General features: G+C 36.5%; 1 protein-coding gene across 6 annotated transcripts in view; it reads right to left on the bottom strand.

The window, feature by feature from the left end:
• Positions 1-3,257: 3,257 nt before the first annotated feature.
• The window catches only part of BACH1 (BTB domain and CNC homolog 1), a 115,999-nt gene continuing 98,567 nt past the window's right edge, over positions 3,258-20,689 (bottom strand). For 4 of the 6 annotated variants that reach the window (XM_064380088.1, XM_012446658.3, XM_012446676.3 and 1 more), the window contains exons 4-5: positions 18,021-18,227; positions 3,258-6,955 (exon numbers count right to left, since the gene is read on the bottom strand). In XM_064380088.1, the coding sequence (XP_064236158.1) occupies positions 6,521-6,955; positions 18,021-18,227 (642 nt within the window). In that variant the 3' untranslated portion in view covers positions 3,258-6,520. Of the gene's footprint in view, positions 6,956-15,546; positions 15,629-16,158; positions 17,469-18,020; positions 18,228-20,689 lie in introns of those variants that run through there. The other 2 variants (XR_010343927.1, XM_064380089.1) reach the window with 2 other exon arrangements.

The following is a 20,689-nucleotide window of genomic DNA, read 5'->3' as shown; positions in this document are numbered from 1 at the left end:
GGGCCAACAAGTGCTTGGCAGAGCAGACGGCCTCAAGATGCCACTGCTGCAATTTCCAGGAGAAAAGGAGACTTCACAGGCCTTTTAGGTATAGCTGGGAAAAATAATCAGTACTGATTTTCACCTGTTTTCAAGGCAGCAGGGTTCCAGCATACTACCGAGTGCTAGTAAGGTTTTAGCTTCTAACCGTTAACACCAGGCCAGCGTGGCCCTTGGTGTATCAGCCACCCTAAATTCCATTCTGCATTCAGGCGCAAGGAGGGAAACATGAAGGGACCTTGGATCCATGTGGTTCATCTAGAGTTGATTCTGGATTGCTTAAATCTATGTAAAGATAGATTTAAGATGCATCCTCCAGCCCTAGAGGGCAACTTTCTTAGGCCTAAATATCCACTGTGGCTCAGGCCTGAAAACGCCTGTACACAGGGATATGGGCTCAGAGCCCCTACAGGGAGCCCTCACTCAACAGTCCCAGGTACCAGAAACGCCTTGTTGGAAAGGGAAATGTAAATTAAGGTGTCATGAAATGGTAGTCTTTCCACCAGGAATGATCAGTGTATACGGCCAAAATTAAGCCCTATTTGAGTATCCTTCCAATAGAAATTAGGATCACAAGCTGTGCGTTACAGAACACTGGGCCATCTTTGGAGAGCTGAAACCAAGATTTTTTTTCTTTTTTTCCAGATACTACTGAGGTTTCACTGTGGTCTTCGGCAGCACTAGTTACTGAGCTTTGGGAGCAGTGTAGTATGGGATAACTGCCTTAGTACCTGGGAATTGGCTTGTTTCAAAACGAGTGTGGTTGTGGGGCCAAGGCTATGATAATTTTGTGATAACTCTTCTGACGTGTTGGAAATAGATGCTTGGTGCCGCAAAGAAAAATTAGTGAGATAAAGTGAGCACGTCTGAGACTCATCCTTGAACCTAGTTCCTTCTGCAGCACTGCAGGAACAATCACCCCAGCTACAGCCTCTTGAAACAATCTCAACTGGACCTGGGCATCAAGAACTTCTCTGGCCAAGGCTGATCCGAATGAGAAATCTGGCAGGATAGTTTTGGGATTTATTTTTCTTAAAGTTTTGTACTTTGAACTCAGGTGGACAAGATAATTTGATTTGCTTTAGTTTCTTTAGTCTTTAATGCCTTTAGCTTTTTTTAATTCAAAGGGACTTAATCTTTGAATTTTCTCTAAAAGTTGAACTTCTTTTCAGATTTTTTTTTTTTTTGAGACGGAGTTTCGCTCATTACCCAGGCTGGAGTGCAATGGCGCAATCTCGGCTCACCGCAACCTCCGCCTCCTGGGTTCAGGCAATTCTCCTATCTCAGCCTCCTGAGTAGCTGGGATTACAGGCACACACCACCATGCTCAGCTAATTTTTTGTATTTTTAGTAGAGACGGGGTTTCACCATGTTGACCAGGATGGTCTCGATCTCTTGACCTCGTGATCCACCCGCCTCGGCCTCCCAAAGTGCTGGGATTACAGGCGTGAGCCACCGTGCCCGGCTTCTATTCAGATTTGGATATCATTATGTTGCTAGCATTTTATTCCTGGACTTTCATGCATTTACTTATGGGAATATTCTGTCGGGATTTAATCTCAATGCACAACCTCTGATATGCCATATGAGACAATGAGGTAGAAGAGAATTAGGGATGGGAAAAATGTTCAGTCTTTGGTACAGAGCAGTCTTTGAATTCATTTAGTTACTAGTACACTGCTGGATCCAGAGCTTTCTGAGACCAAATATTCACTGACATCCCCAGGGAGTCACAGCTGCAAAGGCTGGTGTTGGGAAGTGTCTTCATAAAGGCCAGAGGTCTGCCTTCTGGAACCGCTGCTCTCCTGCTCAAGACCATCAGTCATAGCCCTGTTTGAGCAGTGGCTAATGTCTGAAGAGAACTTGAAGCTGTGTAGCGTGAAAGGGAAACACTCTTCCCTAAGACTTCCCTAGTTTAAATCTCCAGGGCAAGAAACACCCTCTGGCCTCTGTATCGCTTCACTCCCATTGGCCCTGGTGAAGTCATCTCTGATTCTGGCGAGTAAATTTTGAGTCATTAAGCCTACTTGGCTTGGCCCACTCCTTGCTCATGGGATTTGTTCCCTGTATACATTTTTCTGCTCCTTTAAAAGCTCTGCCCCTTTTGGGGCGGGCCAAGGCGACCAGGTGGATGGATAAAGCCTGCCTAATTCCAGAATGCACTTCTGGCAGGTTCACTGGGCTAAAGAGCTAGAAAGCCATGTTTCCAAGCTGGGTTCCATCAGCGATATGGACTTCGCCTACTTTTTATTTCTCAAATGGTTCAAAACTCTGGCCAGGGCAAAGGTGCTATTTATTGGCCTTTCTCTAAAACCTCAGCCCTTACAGTCTGACCTCAGACCTTTGATAAGTCAATCTGGGTAGGGCAATATGCAAGATGCCGGGACACCCACTGAAGAACATGCAAGTGGGGGCTTCCTTCTTCTTCCTCTCACTGTGACACAACCTCCTTCTATTCCTTTAACACACCAGGCTTATTTGTGCCAAGTGGCCTCCTCACCCGAGACTATCTTTCTCCCAATTCAGACTACAGTCTTTCAAAGCTTGGTGAAATCCCATGTTTCTCACCCTGTCTTCTTTGAACTCTTGTAGCCACCACACTACCTCACACACTGGACACTTTCTTACAAGTGATCTTGATTCCATTGTTGGTCTAGTCAGGGTTTCTCAGTGTCAGCCTGATCAATACCCTGGGCGGGCAAATCTTCGTTGTGAGGGCCTCTGCCCCTATCCTGCCCCCACGGTTTTTGTCTCTGGGAATTGCCAAGTGTCCCCGGGAATTGCCAAGTGTCCCCAAAGCAGCAAAACCATTCCCAGTTGAGAATCACTATGACTAGACCAGAAGACTGTGCCCTGAATGACCTATACCACTGAGCGGCTGCCCAAAGCTTGGTCAGAAAGGCCTGGTTGGAAATAGAATAGAATACAAAGAGCTACTCAGCAGATAAGTTTTTAAAAATTAATGACTGATAGAGACAATACCCCTTAAGGGCCCCTATACTTCTCTATCTAAGACTAAAATTAAGTAAAATCAGAAGCAAAGCTAAAATCTGTGCTTCCTAAAACACCTGAATGCTGGAAATTTTTTCTTCAGGCACGATTATCAACTAAAGAAAGATTATCTTCTACAAATTCAGACATACTAATTACCAATCAGAACACTAAATTGAGTAAATCCACGAAGTGAGAAAATGAAAATGGAATGTAGCACAACTCTATTCAATTAGAAGCAATTTTACAGAATTTTATTTAACTGTCAATTTATCACCAACATCTAACACTTAATAGTTTAGGTACATTTGGGTAAGAACATTAGGAAGAAAATGTAAATTAAATACTATCGAAGTATGCTTTTAATGAAACATGGTCTCAGTAGAATATGGACATAAAAGTTTAGTGGTTTTATTGCATTGTTAGAAAATATTACGAAAGATACAAAAAATCAATGTTATTATTTCTGCTTCTTTTACAATCAGTATGCCATCTTTTACCATTATGGCTTTAAATTTTCATTCTACCCAACAAGTTTCAAAGAATAGTTTATTGCATGCCTTAATAAAACATTTAAAATATTTACAAATTCAAAATAAATGTTTTATAACTGAAAAAAGTTCACCTGAGAATTCACTGTAACATTGCCATTTTTTTTCCAAGTTGTTACTGTGGCTGAGGGTCCACGTGCAACCTGTATCGTCTACTGCATCTAACATACTTAACTCCTTATTTAAAATTCATTAAGCAGTAAGCTATAGCAAACTATTAAACTTTACAGATGGAGAACCAAGACTGCATCCACATTTGTTTTGAATATGACAATTTAAGAAATTATTTGCTATAGTTCCAGAATTTGAATAAGAAAAAAAATAAGGTAGTTATTTTACCAACAGCTTTTAAAAAATCATCAAGCATTGAGAAGGCCAGTTCATAAAATAGTGAACAATGATAACGTGAATATGCAATATACAAACTGAAAACATTTCAAAATTCTGCATGAAGGAAAAAGTATACACTGTATACTCACTGTCCTATCATTTGTCTTCGGCAGCCTCAAAAAAATATTGCCTTGAAACTTATTTTCTTAGAAAAAACTTCTTTAGAAGTTAATGTTAAAATAGGCATAAATGTGTAATGCTATGCAATATACAGAAAACGTCCCCACTTTATGGCCAAAAGACAAAGATACAAACTTTTTTATCTGTCCATCTACATTACAACTTGAAAATCATGTAGGTATGAGGTAGTGTAGTTACTTGTATTACATGCTGGCTATTTAAAGTAATGCTAAATTTTAAGAAATTAGACTTGGCCAATAATTCTATGTCATTAATAGAAACCCTTAATGCTAAACTGTTTACAGGTAGAGAGAAATTTAAACCAAGTGCTTTACAAATCATATTTAATATCTGGAGACAACTATGTTTTATCATAAAATAGTAAGTAACCTTTCAAAGCAAATACAGTATCAATTAAAGCAAAAGATTATTTGACATTTGCATATACACAAACGGATACTACCAATAGTTGAGTGTACTCTGAGGTAGGAAATCAAGGGTTCCATTGGCTTAAGATTTTTACATGTTGTAAACCAGAAGTTCTTATATTATTTTATATTGTGAAGTTGAAATTTAAAATTACAAGTATCAAAGAAATACCTATATGGGGAGATATATATGTACACACATACACATACACACACACACACTCTCTCTCTCTCGCGCGCGCAGTATGGGATGCATTATCAGAATTATTCTCCCTGACAAATTCTTGAGTGTACTTATAAAAGCTACTAGAAAATAACAAGTCCAACTAATTTTCTTTTACAAATAAGTCATTAACAGAGATAACATACAAACCACTGAAAATACACTAGCAAATCGTCCCCCACACCCTGATCAAAAAGGGTAACATTTGACAAATTACTCTGACACATGAAGACTGGTCCCCGTATACTCTCAAGGGCAAGGCCACTTGCTTCAGACTTGTCCAGACACAGTGGGCAGTCGTCGCCCACATTAGCTAGACAGGCCCTTCACTAGGCTCAGGATGCAGTCTACAAAAGTGTTGCTTTCAGCCCTCTGATTTTGGTGACATCAACACTACAGACTATTCCTTTGTACCATTAAAACTGGGTTCTGCCAATGTTTCTGTGAATGTCAATATAATCATTTTTTTTTAATTGCTGAGAAGGTCCATAGTTTTCATTTGACTCCAGCGTGGCTAAAAGCCACTGCAAAATGTTATGCAATAGGTGCTCAATTAACTATTTTGTAACAGGACTGAACAAACACTAAGACTGATCTTTAAATGCCCAAGTTAAAATGATTTGTCTGTCTTTCTACCCCACCAAATTTGGGGAAGAAAGCAAGGATTAAACCTGGTTTTCAAATGCAAACCCACAACAGAAAAAGATTGAGTTTCATCCTATTTTATAAACCTACAGTTGCTGCAGATACATTTTTATCTGTAATAATGCTTTTTACAAGTAAACCATATGACTTCAAAAATAGGATGAAAAATGAACTGCACTCCTGATAAAACACAGCAATATTCTTTCCCCCTATGTCTGGTTTTCTGGCATTGGTGACCTATGGTGGACAAGTGAACAGCCCTACATGTTGGTAAGCTCTCCAGATTCTAGTGAGCCTGAGATAATGCTGCCAGTGTAATCACTCATGCCACTGTATTCTGAGTCCTATTTCTTCTTCCAAAGGGAAAAGAATGTTAGGAAATAGGAAGTCCATGATGGGTCCAGATGTGGTAGAGACTGAAGAGGGGGAAAAAAGAGAAAAAGTGACACTTAATCTGTTTATACAGCCAGAATTTCTAGAGTCCATAGTGAAGAGAAGCCTCCGTCTTAGGCCAACCACTTGCCTATTCACCAAATCTTCCCAACGTAGCTAAACACCTCAGATTTGAGGAGCCGAAGAGCAAAGCCCTAGGATTCAGGTAAGATAATCTATTTTTTACATTGCAGCTCTATACAAATATTCCCAATAGCTGACACCCTATTTCTGAATAGAGCAGAACTCTATTAGCATTGCTTGAGAGGAAATCTTCTTTCAAACCAAAATATTACAATGTCAGATTATTAAACTTCTGCAGGCCACTTCTTTTTAGTAGGAACTATCTGTGGATGTTTCAAGCTGTTAAACTGCTGTTTGATCTGCTGCAGTTTTCATTCTCCTACTTATTCTGAATAGCAGGAAGAGTTATTACTAGAGTTATTATTCTTTAAAACATGAATTTTAAAGGTTTACTACATTTTCATATGGATTTTTCTGACATCCAGGAGGCAAAATCATTTCTTTGTCTCTTGTGGAAATCAAGGAGAAATCATGGTTGACTTAAGGGAAATTCCCTTACGGCAAACTACTAAAGGAAAAAACAGTATTGTTAAGCAACAGATGGTCATAATAGGCTTTTAAGACGCTGCCAAAACGTCAGTAGAAAATTAGATGGTTTGAAGGAAGTGAATGCAAGTTTACTCATCAGTAGTACATTTATCAGTCATCTGCTGGCAGAAATCTGAGATCCCACCACTCTGATGACACTGTTCCGCAGGCCTGGCTTGCTCAGAGGCAGCTGTGGACGTCTGCTGGGACTCCTGCCCCCGCGCGTAGCTGGACTCACTGTTTCCTCTGGCACCGGGAGGCAGCACAGCTGGAGGCCCGTCAGATAAACTGAAAATCGATGGTAACGCCAGTTCACCATCAGGAGTACTTTTATCTTTTTCAGAAATTAAAAATGAAAGTGGGCAATCTGAAGCTGAGTATTTGGCAAGTATCTGTATTTGTTCTTGACTCAGAGCTGCTTCTTTACAAACTTTCTGGCAAAGTCCAGTTAGGTTCTGCTTTGTCTCGCCCAGAGTTGACAAAATGTGATCTCTTTCCTTCAACAAGCTCTCCTTTTCATTTTGCTGTGAAGTGAGGAAAGAGAACACAATGGCTTATGTTTATTAGCGCAATCAGTATTTCCAAGATGATCAAACAATATACAGTGTCTTCTCATCAAATAAGAACACACGGAGTTTATCCTTTCAATTCCATTCAATTATACATAAAATACTAAAGGTCCAGAATCTCCCACCTAAAACTGTTGGGGCAGATGTATTTTGGCATAAAGCATTTTTCAGGTTTAGAAAGATAGTACGGGTGCACACATAATTTCTCTAGCAGCTCTAATGCAGCACTTCACTTCAGTATCAACTATCTTTATATTTCTAAGTAAAACATTAAAATGGCAAATAATAAAGAAAGTAGAATAAAGAGTATATAGCCTGATGTCAATTTAGGTCACTTCTTTGGTCAAAAGAGTTTGTGACAAACTCATATAGTTTTCAGAGCTTTTTGGATTTGCAGACTCTTACATAACAGGTATGGAAAACATTTTGGATAGGATACAAGAAAAAAGTAAAAGCATAGTTAGCATAACTTAACTACTGAGACTCAAAGCACTGCAAGATTCAACTAATGACCAGCATTTGTTGAGCAGATACTCTGTGCCAGGTATTTTGCTAAATGTGTTCCAACACGCAATCTCAGCTATGTAATCCACACAACACCTCTCCTGATTTCAGCAACATCAAACCCACTGAGTGGACGGGACTGAGTTTAACATGCCTAGAGAAAGTAGGTGGGTGAGTTACTACAGTGTGAAGAATTTGGGGGGTAATTTTGTGTTTGCTAATTACTACTTTTGTTAGTATTATAATTTTAAGATGTTACCCCTATAAGAAAGTCTACCACAGAATTTTTCAAAAGTTTTCCTGGTTCCTGCCTTCCTGTCCATGTCACTTATAACTGCTGACAGCGTGTCTTCTGTTATGGTCTCATCTCATCCTTCTTGTTCTGCCATTTTATTGCTTCTAATCTATTATGAGCCGGAAAACCAAATAATCAAGGTATTTATAAGAAAAGAGTAAATAAATACTTGCTAGAAAGTCAAAAGTTTTTATTGTGAAATTTATGACAACTCTCATTAAGTCAGTCTTGGTTCTATTTGCTTTCTGCTTATTGGAGGATTCTGGAGAGTTGAGGCTGCCAGTAAACCTTGAGATAAGTTAGTTCACAGCACTAATCAAGAAGTGTCACGCTTTAGAGTCTTTTATGACACAAAAATCGCTAAAAGGGTAAAAAGAATTTTGCTTTATACAAAAGTACTGTTATGGTTTTATACAAAAGTATTACCACAAAATTATGTATGAATTCAATTATTCGTAGTTCTAAAATATTTTAAAGCCATCTAATATTTTAAGAAAATATACTATAAATACAAAATACTAAATTTTCATATGGCAAAGTATTCTCCAATTTGTTCAGATTTTTATATATAAGTTTTTTGTTTTTTAAATAGATGTACATCAAAAATGAATGTGTAAGTATGTGTATGTAACCAAAATCAACGTTTGGCCAGTACATTTTCTCTTAGGCAAAGTTTATCAGCTGCACTCTTCTGATAAATGAGTCTGCAGATACCAAAAGGGCAAGAACAGTTCCTACTACTTGTTCACAGAAGGAACCATTAAATGCATCAACACACATTTCTTTTTATGGTCTCTCAGAAGCTAATCCAAAAAAAAGATGGAAACAAAGCTTCCAGAAAAAAGTGAGAAATATCTTTCTTCAGTCACACCAATATTTAGCTATGGATTCCTCTATCAAAGTTGAGATGAATCTGTTCTAAACAGCAATAAAAAATTTCAACTGCTGGTTGGTCTTTTAAATTAAATACGGTTAAACAAAATAAAGAGTACTTGCGCTTCCGCCCAGAAGTTAGAACCACTACTTAGCCTACAAATACTATGAAGATTACAAGTATTTTATGACTTCTGTATCTTAATATCCACATGATCTTTAAATACTCTCACTCCTCCCACCCCACTAAATTAGCGATGACATCATTCTTTAAGTATACAAGATGGCTTGCTTCTTCACAACAACTAAAAGAAATAGGTACAACTCTAGAACTCCACCAGAATTATTTCTATAAATTAAATATTCCCATCTGTTCCCCTGCACTTTAACTCCTACACAGCTACACTTCTACGCAGTTAGCTAATGTTTCCATTTCACTCTAATTTTAAAACACAAATTTACTATAATAGCAGACAGCTTAATAACTAAAAGCAAAATACAAGTACTTCAAGTAGATTGCTTCTTCAGTATTTAAGATACCTCCCAAATCACTACTTGTAGTTGTGAGTGTGATGCACTATTGGTGTCCTACCTATTTCTACAATATATTTCCATTTTCCTATAAAAACAACTGTATAAATCACATGTTTGAAGTGCTGCACCTTCAACTACAGATCTATTTTTTGAAAGGAGTAAAATTGGCATTCGGGTACCATTCTGCATTTAATACCAACAAAAAAAACCTTTACAGGCTGGGCACAGTAGCTCACGCCTATAATCCCAGTACTTTGGGAGGCTGAGGTGGGTTGATCATTTGAGGTCAGGAGTTCAAGACTAGCCTGGCCAATGTAGTGAAACCCCATCTCCAACAAAAATACAAAAAAATTACCCAGGCATGGTGGCACATGCCTGTAATTCCAGCTACTAGGGGAGGCTGAGGCAGGAAAATCACTTGAACCTGGGAGACAGAGGTTGCAGTGAGCAGAGATTGCACGACTGCACTCCAGCCTGGGTGACAGAGCGAGATTCTGTCTCCCCCACAAAAAAAAAAAAACCCTTTACATATAAATCCTTATTTTGAATAGCTAATATCAAATACAAGTTTTTTGTAAAGATTATAAATATAACTCAACCAGTAAAGATATAGAATAGAAGAATCTGGCACCAAAACAATAAGTGACAATTTTATGATAGGGTAAAGAGTACTCACTTCTAGAAAATGGTCATTAATAGTTCCTTAGTAAGTAAAACCTCTGAACAGACAGTCCTGAGATATCTACAAATGGCACCAAGAAATATAAGCAAAAATGCTTATTTTTCTCTCATAAGATAAAAATAAAAGCTACCACAAGATATGGTATCTCACTATCAAACTGGAAAAAAGACCCAAAAGCTGACAACAAATCTTTACTGAGGGTGTGGACAGACACATTTATATACTGCTGGTGGAAAGTCAAATATTACAACTACTATGGAGGAGAATTTGTTAATATCTAATAAAATTATGTATGTATTTACCCTTGATCCAACAATCTGACTTCTAGGAATATGTCCTAGAGACATAGCTCCTTAAACATGAAACAACAGTATACAGTTATTCACTGCAGCATCCCAAATGTCCACCCACAAAAGACTGGTTTGAATTGTATTACAGCCACAACTGAGTACTATGGAGCTGTAAAACAAATGACAACCTCTCTGAACTAAGAAAAAATATTTCCTAGAAATCAGTTCTTAAGTTTAAAGAGTAAAATACAGAACAATGTATATAAAATATTTCTATGCAGCAAGACGAACAATAAGAGTAGACATAAAATGTTAATACATTTTTAGAAAAGAAACGCAGGGGGAAAAAATCCAGAAACTAATGAAAATAGTTACCTACAGGAAATAGCTATGAATTGAGTATAAGAAGAAGGTAAGATCAAGATTTGGAGTATATATTTTTTAAAACATAGTTTTAACTTTTGAATCATATAAATGCTTTACATTCAAAAATAAAAAAGGTAGGCCAGGCACGGTGGCTCTTATGTAAAATCTCAGCACTTTGGGAGGCGAAGACAGGAGGACTGCTTGAGCCCAGCAGTTTTGAGACAAGACTGGGCAACATAGCAAAACCTCATCCCAACAACAACAAAAAAATTACCTGGGCATGGTGGTACACATCTGTAGTCCTGGCTACTCGGAAGGCTAACATGAGGGGATCACTTGATCCCAGAAAGTCAAGGCTGCAGTGACTCATGATTGTGCCACTGCACTCTAGCCTGGGTGACAGAGTGAAACCCTGTCTCAAAAAATGTACAGTAAATCCCAGTAATATAAACAGAAAAAAAAAAGTTAATTGTATATCAAATTGGTAACACAGTATTTCAAATAACTTTAAAACTTCACACTCTGGGATATATTTAAGTGCACAAAAAAGCAAATAAATCTTAAATTTTGCTCAATATATTTATTGTTAATAGTAATACTGATTATATTTTTTTACTTTTTTTACAGTACGCCCTCACTTAAAATCATTGACAGGTTCTTGGAAACTGACTTTAAGAGAAAGAACGTACAGCAGGTCCTCAACAAATGTTGTGTTTGACATCCTTATAAAGTTGATAAGGAAAAAAACTGGTTTTCTTACCCATCATTTCATGTTAAGTGAAAACTTACAGTATATGAGATAAATGAATACACTAATGTAATTGGAGCCAAAATTTTCCCTGTAAATGATGAGAGATTAAACATAAACATATAAAAGAAGTGAAGACAAAAGCTCTATACTGCTAAGTTTGGACTGGAAATACTACAACTCAGGATTTCCAACATACTTTTTACTTTCATTTACTGAAGCCTGATATACGTAAACTCACAATATAATGAACTCTTTATTTTATACACAGATGCATATATTTCCTAGCTCTGTCCACTGAAAAGGGCCCAGAAGGAGTAACACTCCAGTAACAGGTAGGCTTTCCAAAGTCCAATACATGTGCTAAAAGAAACAGGAGTTTTAAAGAAATGGGTGATTCCAAATCTTGAAACAAGAGAGGTTAAAAAGTGAGACTATGACAGGTGCTAGATGATGATGTCAACAGGATAGCAGTTGGCTTGAACGGGCTCTCCCTGGCCAAATCTGAAAAATGTCAACATCAAAAAGAATAATGACTATTACTTACTCTAACAAATTGAATCAGAAATAATTAATCCAAGAGTCCACAGTGATTCCAAAGAGTGAGAGGTCAGGAAAAGAGAAAAGAAGAAAAAGCCAGGCACAGTGGCTCACATCTGTAATCCTAGCACTTTGGGAGACTGAGGCAGGAGGATCACTTGAGGTCAGGAGTTTGAGACCAGGCTGGCTAACACAGTCAAACCTCATCTCTACTAAAAATATAAAAATTAGCTGTGTGTGGTGCAGGCACCTATAGTCCCAGCTACTGGGGAGGATGAGGCAGGAGAATCGCATGAACCCAGGAGGAGGAGGGTGCAGTGAGCCGAGATAGCGCCACTGCACTCCACATTCCAGCCTGGGCAACAGAGTGAGATTCTGTTTCAAAAAAAAAAAAAAAAAAAAAAAGAGGGGAGGGAGAGAAAGGAAGAACAATCCTTTTTAAAGAGAAATACCAACTAAAAAAAAAATGTAAATAGAATGAATTAGAAAAATCATGATTTCGTAATCATGGTAAAGGTCGTCAACCTATTCTAAAGAATCTTAGGAGTACTGGGGAACAGGATAATTAATTATAAACTGCCCATGTAACATGTCACAGATAACTAAGTAACACAAGGGTGAAAAACAACTACTCCGAAAATGGAGCAATCTGGCACTTCCCACCCACCTAGGAGGGACAATCCTGACACTGCACTTCCTGCCTCCCTAGGTGACATAATATAAAGGACACCACCAGCGAATGTTTAAACTCAGTCATATCAACTCAAACATTTCCGGTTTACAGGAAATAAAGAGATGGAGAAATGGCTAAAATAAAGCCACGGGGAAGCAATCAAATACTTCAAGTAAGATATTTATGAGATCTAGCCTGCATACTTCAAAAAGTTACTGTCATTAAAACAGTAAGAGGACTTGTTCCAGATTAAGAGACTAAATAGGTTTAATCAAATGTGTGATGACTGTATCGTTTGGAAAAAAAAAAGAATCTATGAAAAACAGGAAAATCAGGGTAATTTCAATAAGAACTAGATATAATATTCAGGACGTGCTGATATTCTCAGGCATAATAAAGATATTAGTCATATCTAAGAATGTCTCTCTTTAGAAGATGCATGTTTAAATATTTAAGGATGAAGTGTCATAATATGGTAGCTTTCAAACAATTCAGAAAATAAAGGAGAGGAAGAGAGCTAGAGTGAGGAATGCCAGCAAGACAGCAGGACAGGAATGACAGTGACACCAAGGGGTGAGAGACCAAGACCAACCAAGTGGGATTAAAAAAAGACCAAGACTGATAGATGGAGACAGAGATGCAAAGACTGACAAACTAACAGGTACAGACAGATATACTGAGATACAGAGACAGAAGCAGAAAGATCAAGATAAATAAAGCAAATGTGGCAAAATGTCAAAAATCAATGAATCTACATGGAGAGTATATGGTTGTTTATTGTACCATTCATTTAACTTTTCTGAAAGCTTGAAATTTTTAGAATGAGGTGGAGAGGGGTGACATGAAGCTCAAGAAAAAATGAACACACTTGAACTTGGCTCCCTGTGAGACCATAAACGAGGATGTCTTACTCATTTCTGACAACCTGGTACCAAGCACAGCATTTAACATGTAGGGTGACCAGCAAATACTTACAGAAAGAATAGACAACCACTTTTATTTCAAGTACAACAATACATATTGAGCCATGAACACATGCTGGGCAGTACAGCTTTCCACTCCTGTCCTCATTAGATCCTTGCATCAACTCTGTGGTGGCTATTACTCTCATCCCATATTAGTAATGGAGGAATGTGAGTACTGGAGGTTAAGCAATTGCCACAGGCCACAAAGATACTCAGTGGCCAGGCAGGCTTTCCGGTCATTTGCCACCAAAGCCTCCATCTGATCTCAGTGCTATTGTGTGCAGTGAGTTCTCAGAATTTAAAATGTACATAACATTTATCTTGGACTTGTATAAAATGCATGGTCCAGGGCCTTGACAACAGGTATCGGATAGACTAAGAAACGTCCACCTTTAAGGGGCCCAAGATAACTATGATCCCAATGGGACACACACCACATTTCAAGAAATGCTGCTCAAGGACAACACAGAATGACACAGAACAGGTTCCAGAAGGGCCACTGGGGTGCGCTTTGGTAGAGCAGCCAGTAAAATGTGACTAGTTGTGAACAGAACAGGTTTATTTTTAATAAAATATAGTCTTCGCCACAAAATGCAAATCACTAAGGACAGATGAGGTCATTTTACTTCTGTGCCATCATAATGGACAAAAGTAATGAAATAAAATGGTGTCTGAACACCTCAACCCTGAGCGCAAGTGTTTGTGAATATTCTGGTTGCTGATCACTTACAAGTTGATATCAAAAACAGTATTTGAAACTTTCTAAGATAAATACATTTTGGTAAATTTTTTTCCTACAAAAAGCGAGGTTCCCTTCATTTCAGGGTTACCTCTGAGGTTAAAATGGTTATCAGAGATATGTATACTTTCTAACTACTGAATTAATCTTCCAGAAAAAATGAAACTTTGACCTTGTAAAGAAAGCTACATAGACAAGAGCTTCATAAGCCAAACACAAGAACAGAAGTTGAATCCAAAGACTTTATAATTAATAGTTTTAAAAGTCATGTTATTGGCTTATACATTATGTACATTCAGTCCTTATAGTAAAAGAAATACTAAATTAATGCCTAACTTCTAACATTCTATAAAATTCAAAATAAATGTTAAAGTCAATGCCACCAATTTTTCCACCAAATAAATACATACCTTTTCTTCAAAGGTTCTATCAGACTCTGATAGAACTTCTTGTTGAGAAATATCTTATTTACTCAATGCAAACTCACATCTCCCTTTGACTTTCCCAACACTCTGAGACTATAAAGTGTCCTTTATATGTGGTTATAATACTAACCCACTTTGCAAACATTTTAGAAAAATTATTCTACTATAATCAAACCCTTATCATATGCCGAGCCATCCAGAGTCTACTATGCTATTACCCACAGGACCAACTGCAAAAAGTTCCAAGATTTCTCTCTAGGAAAACAGCCATTAGTCAAAGACCAAACTGACTAAAATATAGGGCCCTCTGCCTGAATATTTTTAGACCAGGGCAATACAGACTGAATCTATTTATATGTTAAAGTCAACCAGTCATTCACTATGTGCAAATGGCTGTTTAATTATTAAACAAGCAATTTCCCTGAAGTATGTTTGCTATAATCTTTAGACTATAAAGATTAAGAACACTGTTATTAGCCATGTCACTTTCAAAAAGTAACATCTCAATGAGATTAAAATATACACAAATATCTGTTCTCATTCCTTCCTCTGTATTCCCAACTCTCCATGCCACTAAGCATAAACCTCTGGCTGTAACTCCCTTAGTTTTCTCTGTTTACAAAAGACAACATCCGCAACATTACCCAACAACGAGGGTCCAAGTAAACTTCTTACCATAATAAATATCTTAAACATCAAATTCTTTTACTTCTAGAAGGGCCAGCTTTGTTATTCTTACCAGACAATAAGTAGCACATTTTCTGTTTATCTGAGAAAGACACCTAGAACTGGGAGTAGTATGAAGGACTGAGTAGGGAGTTGAAGGAAGATGAAACACAAACAAGTCACTCTGATACAAAAACTCCAATACAGCTTCTCTGGGGTTATTTCAGAAGTCAGACTGGCACCTACCTAGGTGCAGTAGACACTATCAGCTGTCTGCTGTGCCTGTTGAGAAAGGAGGGTCTTGGCTCTTCTATTTTGTTCTTCCTCTCTAGTCACAGAAAAGGATAGCTGAGTCAATTAGGCCAGTAAGATACTCACCTTGGGAATTCAGAACTAACTAAAACGGTAGTCTCTGGCTTAGTCCCTGGACGAGAGGGAAACAATTCAGGCATTGTACCATAGCCACCCTTCCCATGTGCACTTAAGAGGCACACAAAGCCACTCTCTGGGTAGAGAGCTAAGTGGGTGCAGAGAGAAGTCGCTGGGTTCCTTTCTTGCTCCCTGTTATTTATGAGGCTTGGCTCCATTCTCTAGCTTCTAAATGAGAGGTACCTATCTCCTTACAACAAATTCATTCATTCATTCATTCATTCTTCATTCAAGACTGTTTCTTGAAGCCAAAGAGTTCAAATTAATGTAATAGGTAAACAGGATACTGACCACTCTTACTCCACTGACCATATGAAAGGAACCTTACTATGATGACAGAAGCAATATACCACACACGGAGTTTACAGTTTAGGTGGAGACATTAGGAAGAGGGTCAATTAAGAAAGAGAAAATTAAAAAATCCATAAATAATATAATAATAAATATATATAATATTTATTGAGTCGTTACTATGTGCCAGGCATTGTTCTAAGTTCTTCAGATGTATTAACTTAATTCCCCAAAATAAGCACCTGATTTATAAAGTAGAAACTAGTATTATCCTATTTTTTCCAATGAGAAACCCAAGTCTCAGAGAAAGTAAATAACCTGCCCAAAGTTACTAAGCATCTGATTCAGAGCCCACAATTTTAACCACTGTATCTGCCACCTCTCTCCTAAGAAGGAAAGGCAGAGGGAGCAGAAAGGCCAAAGACAGCAAGCTTCTTCATCCTAGATATCTGAAATTTAGTAAAAATGTCAGTAACTAGCAAACCAATGTCTGATTTGTATCAAAAAAGTAAAACCTTTGAGCGAAGAAATAGTTCTAAAGGATAATAGCTATTCTCGAACATATTTGCTTAGTATCCATTTGTAAAATAAAGTTACTGATGAAATAAACTAGAACATTCTTATTTCACTTTTATTTTTAGAGGAGTAAGAAAACTGGATAAATTCTATGAACTGTTATAAATTATAACTGGGAGACAGGAAAGATCAAGAACTGTAAGAAGCAGAACTAAGAACTTCGGTGGTAGAATTTTATGTAGATTTCATTCAGATAGCTTCACGTAACCTAACAGTGTAAAAAGTATCTCTGTATTATACCACAGAACAATAATTGAAGCTCAAAATGCTGTACTCTGTCTGAAAGCAGGTAAGGGTTTAATTCGAAACTGAGGAAGAAACAACACCAGTGTTTATTAAAGATATTACTGACATATACTCCAAAAGTACCAAGTACTATAGAATTCAAAACTTTTCCTCTTTGGTTTTAACAATTTTAACTATTCAGCAATATCATATAGGTGTCTGAGTTTTTTTTTTTTTTACATCTCTCATGCCTCTATTTGTAAAACATCTGGTTCCTTTTTTATTTAGTTATGTTTCATCTGGTTACAAAAAGTTGACTTTTTATCTTTTTATATAATTAAAGTATATGTACAATATAGAAATAATAAGTTTTTATTTTTCAACTTCTCTTGAAGGCACAATTTTCTTCCCTAAATTGTTGCTGTTTAATTGCCATTAATAGCTAGAATATTCATGCTTGAAAACTTGCCACAATCTCAACTTTAAGCTTTCACCACTTAACAAAGACAGAAAACTGAATATTCAAGGAATGTTTTTACTACTTCTAAGCTGTTTCTTTGCTATCTTTAATCATATCTTAGCCTTAGCTGGCCTGCATTATCACAGTTGTTCTCTTTCATACAATGCTTCCTTCCACCAACCGCCAACTGAAAAAAGAAACAGAGGGAGTAAACTAATCAATTTTTCAGTTAATTTGTGTCTTGATGCTGGAATAGAAAATAAGATTCAAAACCAAGAACTGTTCTCACTTAGGATCTCATTAGAGATTAAAATTTTCAATTCATATCACCGTATCTTATCAGAATCTTTTTCCTCAGATAAAGATCCTAGTTGGTCTGGTTTTGGTATCAACCAAAACAAATTATTCAGGTCCACAGTTCATTTAAATTAACACCTGGAATTTTAGCTTTTATAGACATAAAATAGAACAGAGAAATTAAAGTGCTTTATAATTTTTTTAATCTATTCAACCCCTAATGATTAGGTAGATGGTAAAGTCATTCTTAATTTGAAAACCTTTTTTTTTAAAAAAAGTGCTTTATATATCATAGCATATCACGGTAAAAATGATAAAATGGTAATTGATACATATTAAAATTAATATGTAATTACATCTGACCTAGAAATTTAAAAACTATTTCCTTGACAAAAAAGAAAGTGGTGAAACTTAAACAGTAACAAGAAACTTGTACACCTACCAGCTTCTCAATTTCTGATTCAAGATTCTGTATACAGTCAAGTTTTCTCTTGCGACAGCGCTGTGCAGCAATTCTGTTTTTACTTCTTCTTCGAATATCATGGATACAATCCAGTTGTTCTGGAGTAAGCTTGTGCATTTTCAACAAGGACTGAAAATCATTTCGAGAGAGTGAAATTATCCGTTGTGCATTGAATGGCAGTTTTACCTAGAATATGAAATAAATATTATTAATTACTGCTGTATTTTATAATTATACTCAAACCTAAGAAGATAAAGGTATACATCCAGGTTTTTCAGAGAACTTATTTTACATTAAAGAAAACACAGACCTCTATTCTCAATTTCTATGTAATCTACTATAATAAAAACTGATCATCTGATTCATATTTATAGTCTATTTCAAGAGATAAATACATTAAGCAGATTTTTTCAGCAAATCAAACATATTAACACAAGTACTGATATATGTAAAATGTAAAGACAGAATTTATTTTACTATAGTATGTTAATACACAGACATTTTTACTCAAACCAAAAATAAAATCTATTTTATCTTTTGGATGAAATGACTATGTAGCATTGCTTTGATATTAGTATAATTATGTTAGTAATTTCTACAGCATTTTAGAAAATTTATTTTTCTATCAAGAAAATGGTAGTCTCACAGAAATCACTTAAGATACACACTTCAATCACCAATATAAAAAAAGTTACTAAAGTCTTATGAATATTTTAAAGTCATTTCAACATAATTTTGAAAAAGAAGAAATTTTTTTAAAACAAAGTTGTATGAGTTTAATTCTAGTAATTATCAAAAATGTAAATGAAATACTGGTCAGTCTGGCAACCTACTTACCTTACCTTTTAAGCTTACAATTAGTTACATAAAATGTTTTAAATTTTTAAAGATGTTTTATTTTTAATGTTATTTTCATAGTAATTCCAAATGCTACATCTATAATGTCATAAAAATCTATATAAAACCCATGCATACATACTACTTCTTAATCACCAATCCATCTCCTTCCAAAGACAAGACTATTTTTAAAAAAGAAAGCCTCTTTCAAAGCTTTGTCATCTAACAGCTACGAAACCAAAGAAAATGCCAAAGAATGGGATGTGGAGAAATTGGAATCCTTGTACACCTGTGGGAAAATAGTGCAGGTGTCATGGAAAACGGTATGAAGGTTCCCCAAACAATTAAAAATCACAGCACCGTATGTCTCAGCAATCTCACTCCTGAGTATTTATCCAAATGAATTGTAATCAACACCTCAAAGAAATATCTGCACTCATCTACACATATTCTTGTTTTTTTGGAGACAGAGTCTCTGTCATGCAGGAGTACACTGGTGCAATCATGGCTCACTGCAGTCTCAACTTCTTGGGTTCAAGTGATCCTCTCACCTCAGCTTCCTAAGTAGCTGGGACTACAGGAACATGCCACCATGCCTGGCTAATTTTTGTACTTTATGTAGAGACAGGGTTTCGCCATGTTGCCCAAGCTGGTCTCAAACTCCTGGACTCAGGCAATCCACCCTCCTCAGCCTCCCAAGGTGTTGGGAATACAGGCATGAGCCACTGTGCCCAGCCTGCACTCTCATATTTGTTACAGCATTATTCACAATAGCCGCAATATGGAAACAACCTAAATGTACATGGATGGATGAATGAATAAAGAAAATGTGGTGTATATACATGAAGGAATACTATTCAGCCTGATAAAAAGAAAGAAATCCTGCCATTTGCTACAATATAGAGAACTTGGAGGGCAGTATGCTAAGCGAAATATGCCGGACACAGAGGAGAGTAAATCCAACATGATCTCACTCATACAAAGGAGATAAAACAGTCAAATTCATAGAAACAGAGAGTAGAATGGTGGTTGCCAGGGGCTGGGGAGAAGGAAAAAATGGGGAACTGCAATTGGATGGGTTAAGTTTCAGTTACAAAAGAATAAGTTATAGAGATCTGCTGTACAATATTGTGCTTATACTTAACAATACCGTATTATGCACTTAAAAATTTGTTATAAGGGTAGAGCCCATGTTAAGTATTCTTACCACAATAAAAAAAATAAAGCCCAACAAAGGGAAGAAATGCAATGGATAAAATAGAAAAATAATTTTTAAAAAGAATGTAAATTGTGATTATAAAGAGAAAATTCAACTACTAAAAGGCAGCAAAATCATATAAAATATTTTAAAAATCATTTAAATAAATATATTTTTGGAAGGAACTAACAGGCCCATATCATTACTGGACTTATAAGTAATATTTTACAGAAAGGAGCTATCAAATACAAACTTTTATGTACAGAATACACAAATCAAGCTTGCTTTAATATCATACCAGCTACATGCAACTCATGCTAAATTAAGACATTTATCAATAGTTGAAATGGCTAAAGGAAAATTAAAAAACAAAAAATCAATGGCCATGAAAAACTGGATCCAAGAAAACTTTACTCCACTAGAAGCCACATTCCTACAACTAGTCACTGTTAAACCATTGCTCAGTGACATGTCCCAGGTTTAGAGGTCCTTAGCAATTAGCAAGACTAAATATATGCTCCATTTTTCCGAGACTTATCATGTTATGACCACAGAATCATTATTCTTTTTCCTCTTGGGACATAGCATTTGATTTAAACAATTAAATGACCGA

Source organism: Aotus nancymaae, unplaced genomic scaffold (assembly GCF_030222135.1).
Source record: "Aotus nancymaae isolate 86718 unplaced genomic scaffold, 86718_ANA_hifiasm-v0.15.2.pri h1tg000022l_1, whole genome shotgun sequence".
NCBI classification, from domain to species: domain Eukaryota; kingdom Metazoa; phylum Chordata; class Mammalia; order Primates; family Aotidae; genus Aotus; species Aotus nancymaae.
The sequence above is the reverse complement of the archived record's forward strand: the minus strand, read 5'-3'. Positions and strand labels throughout refer to the sequence as shown.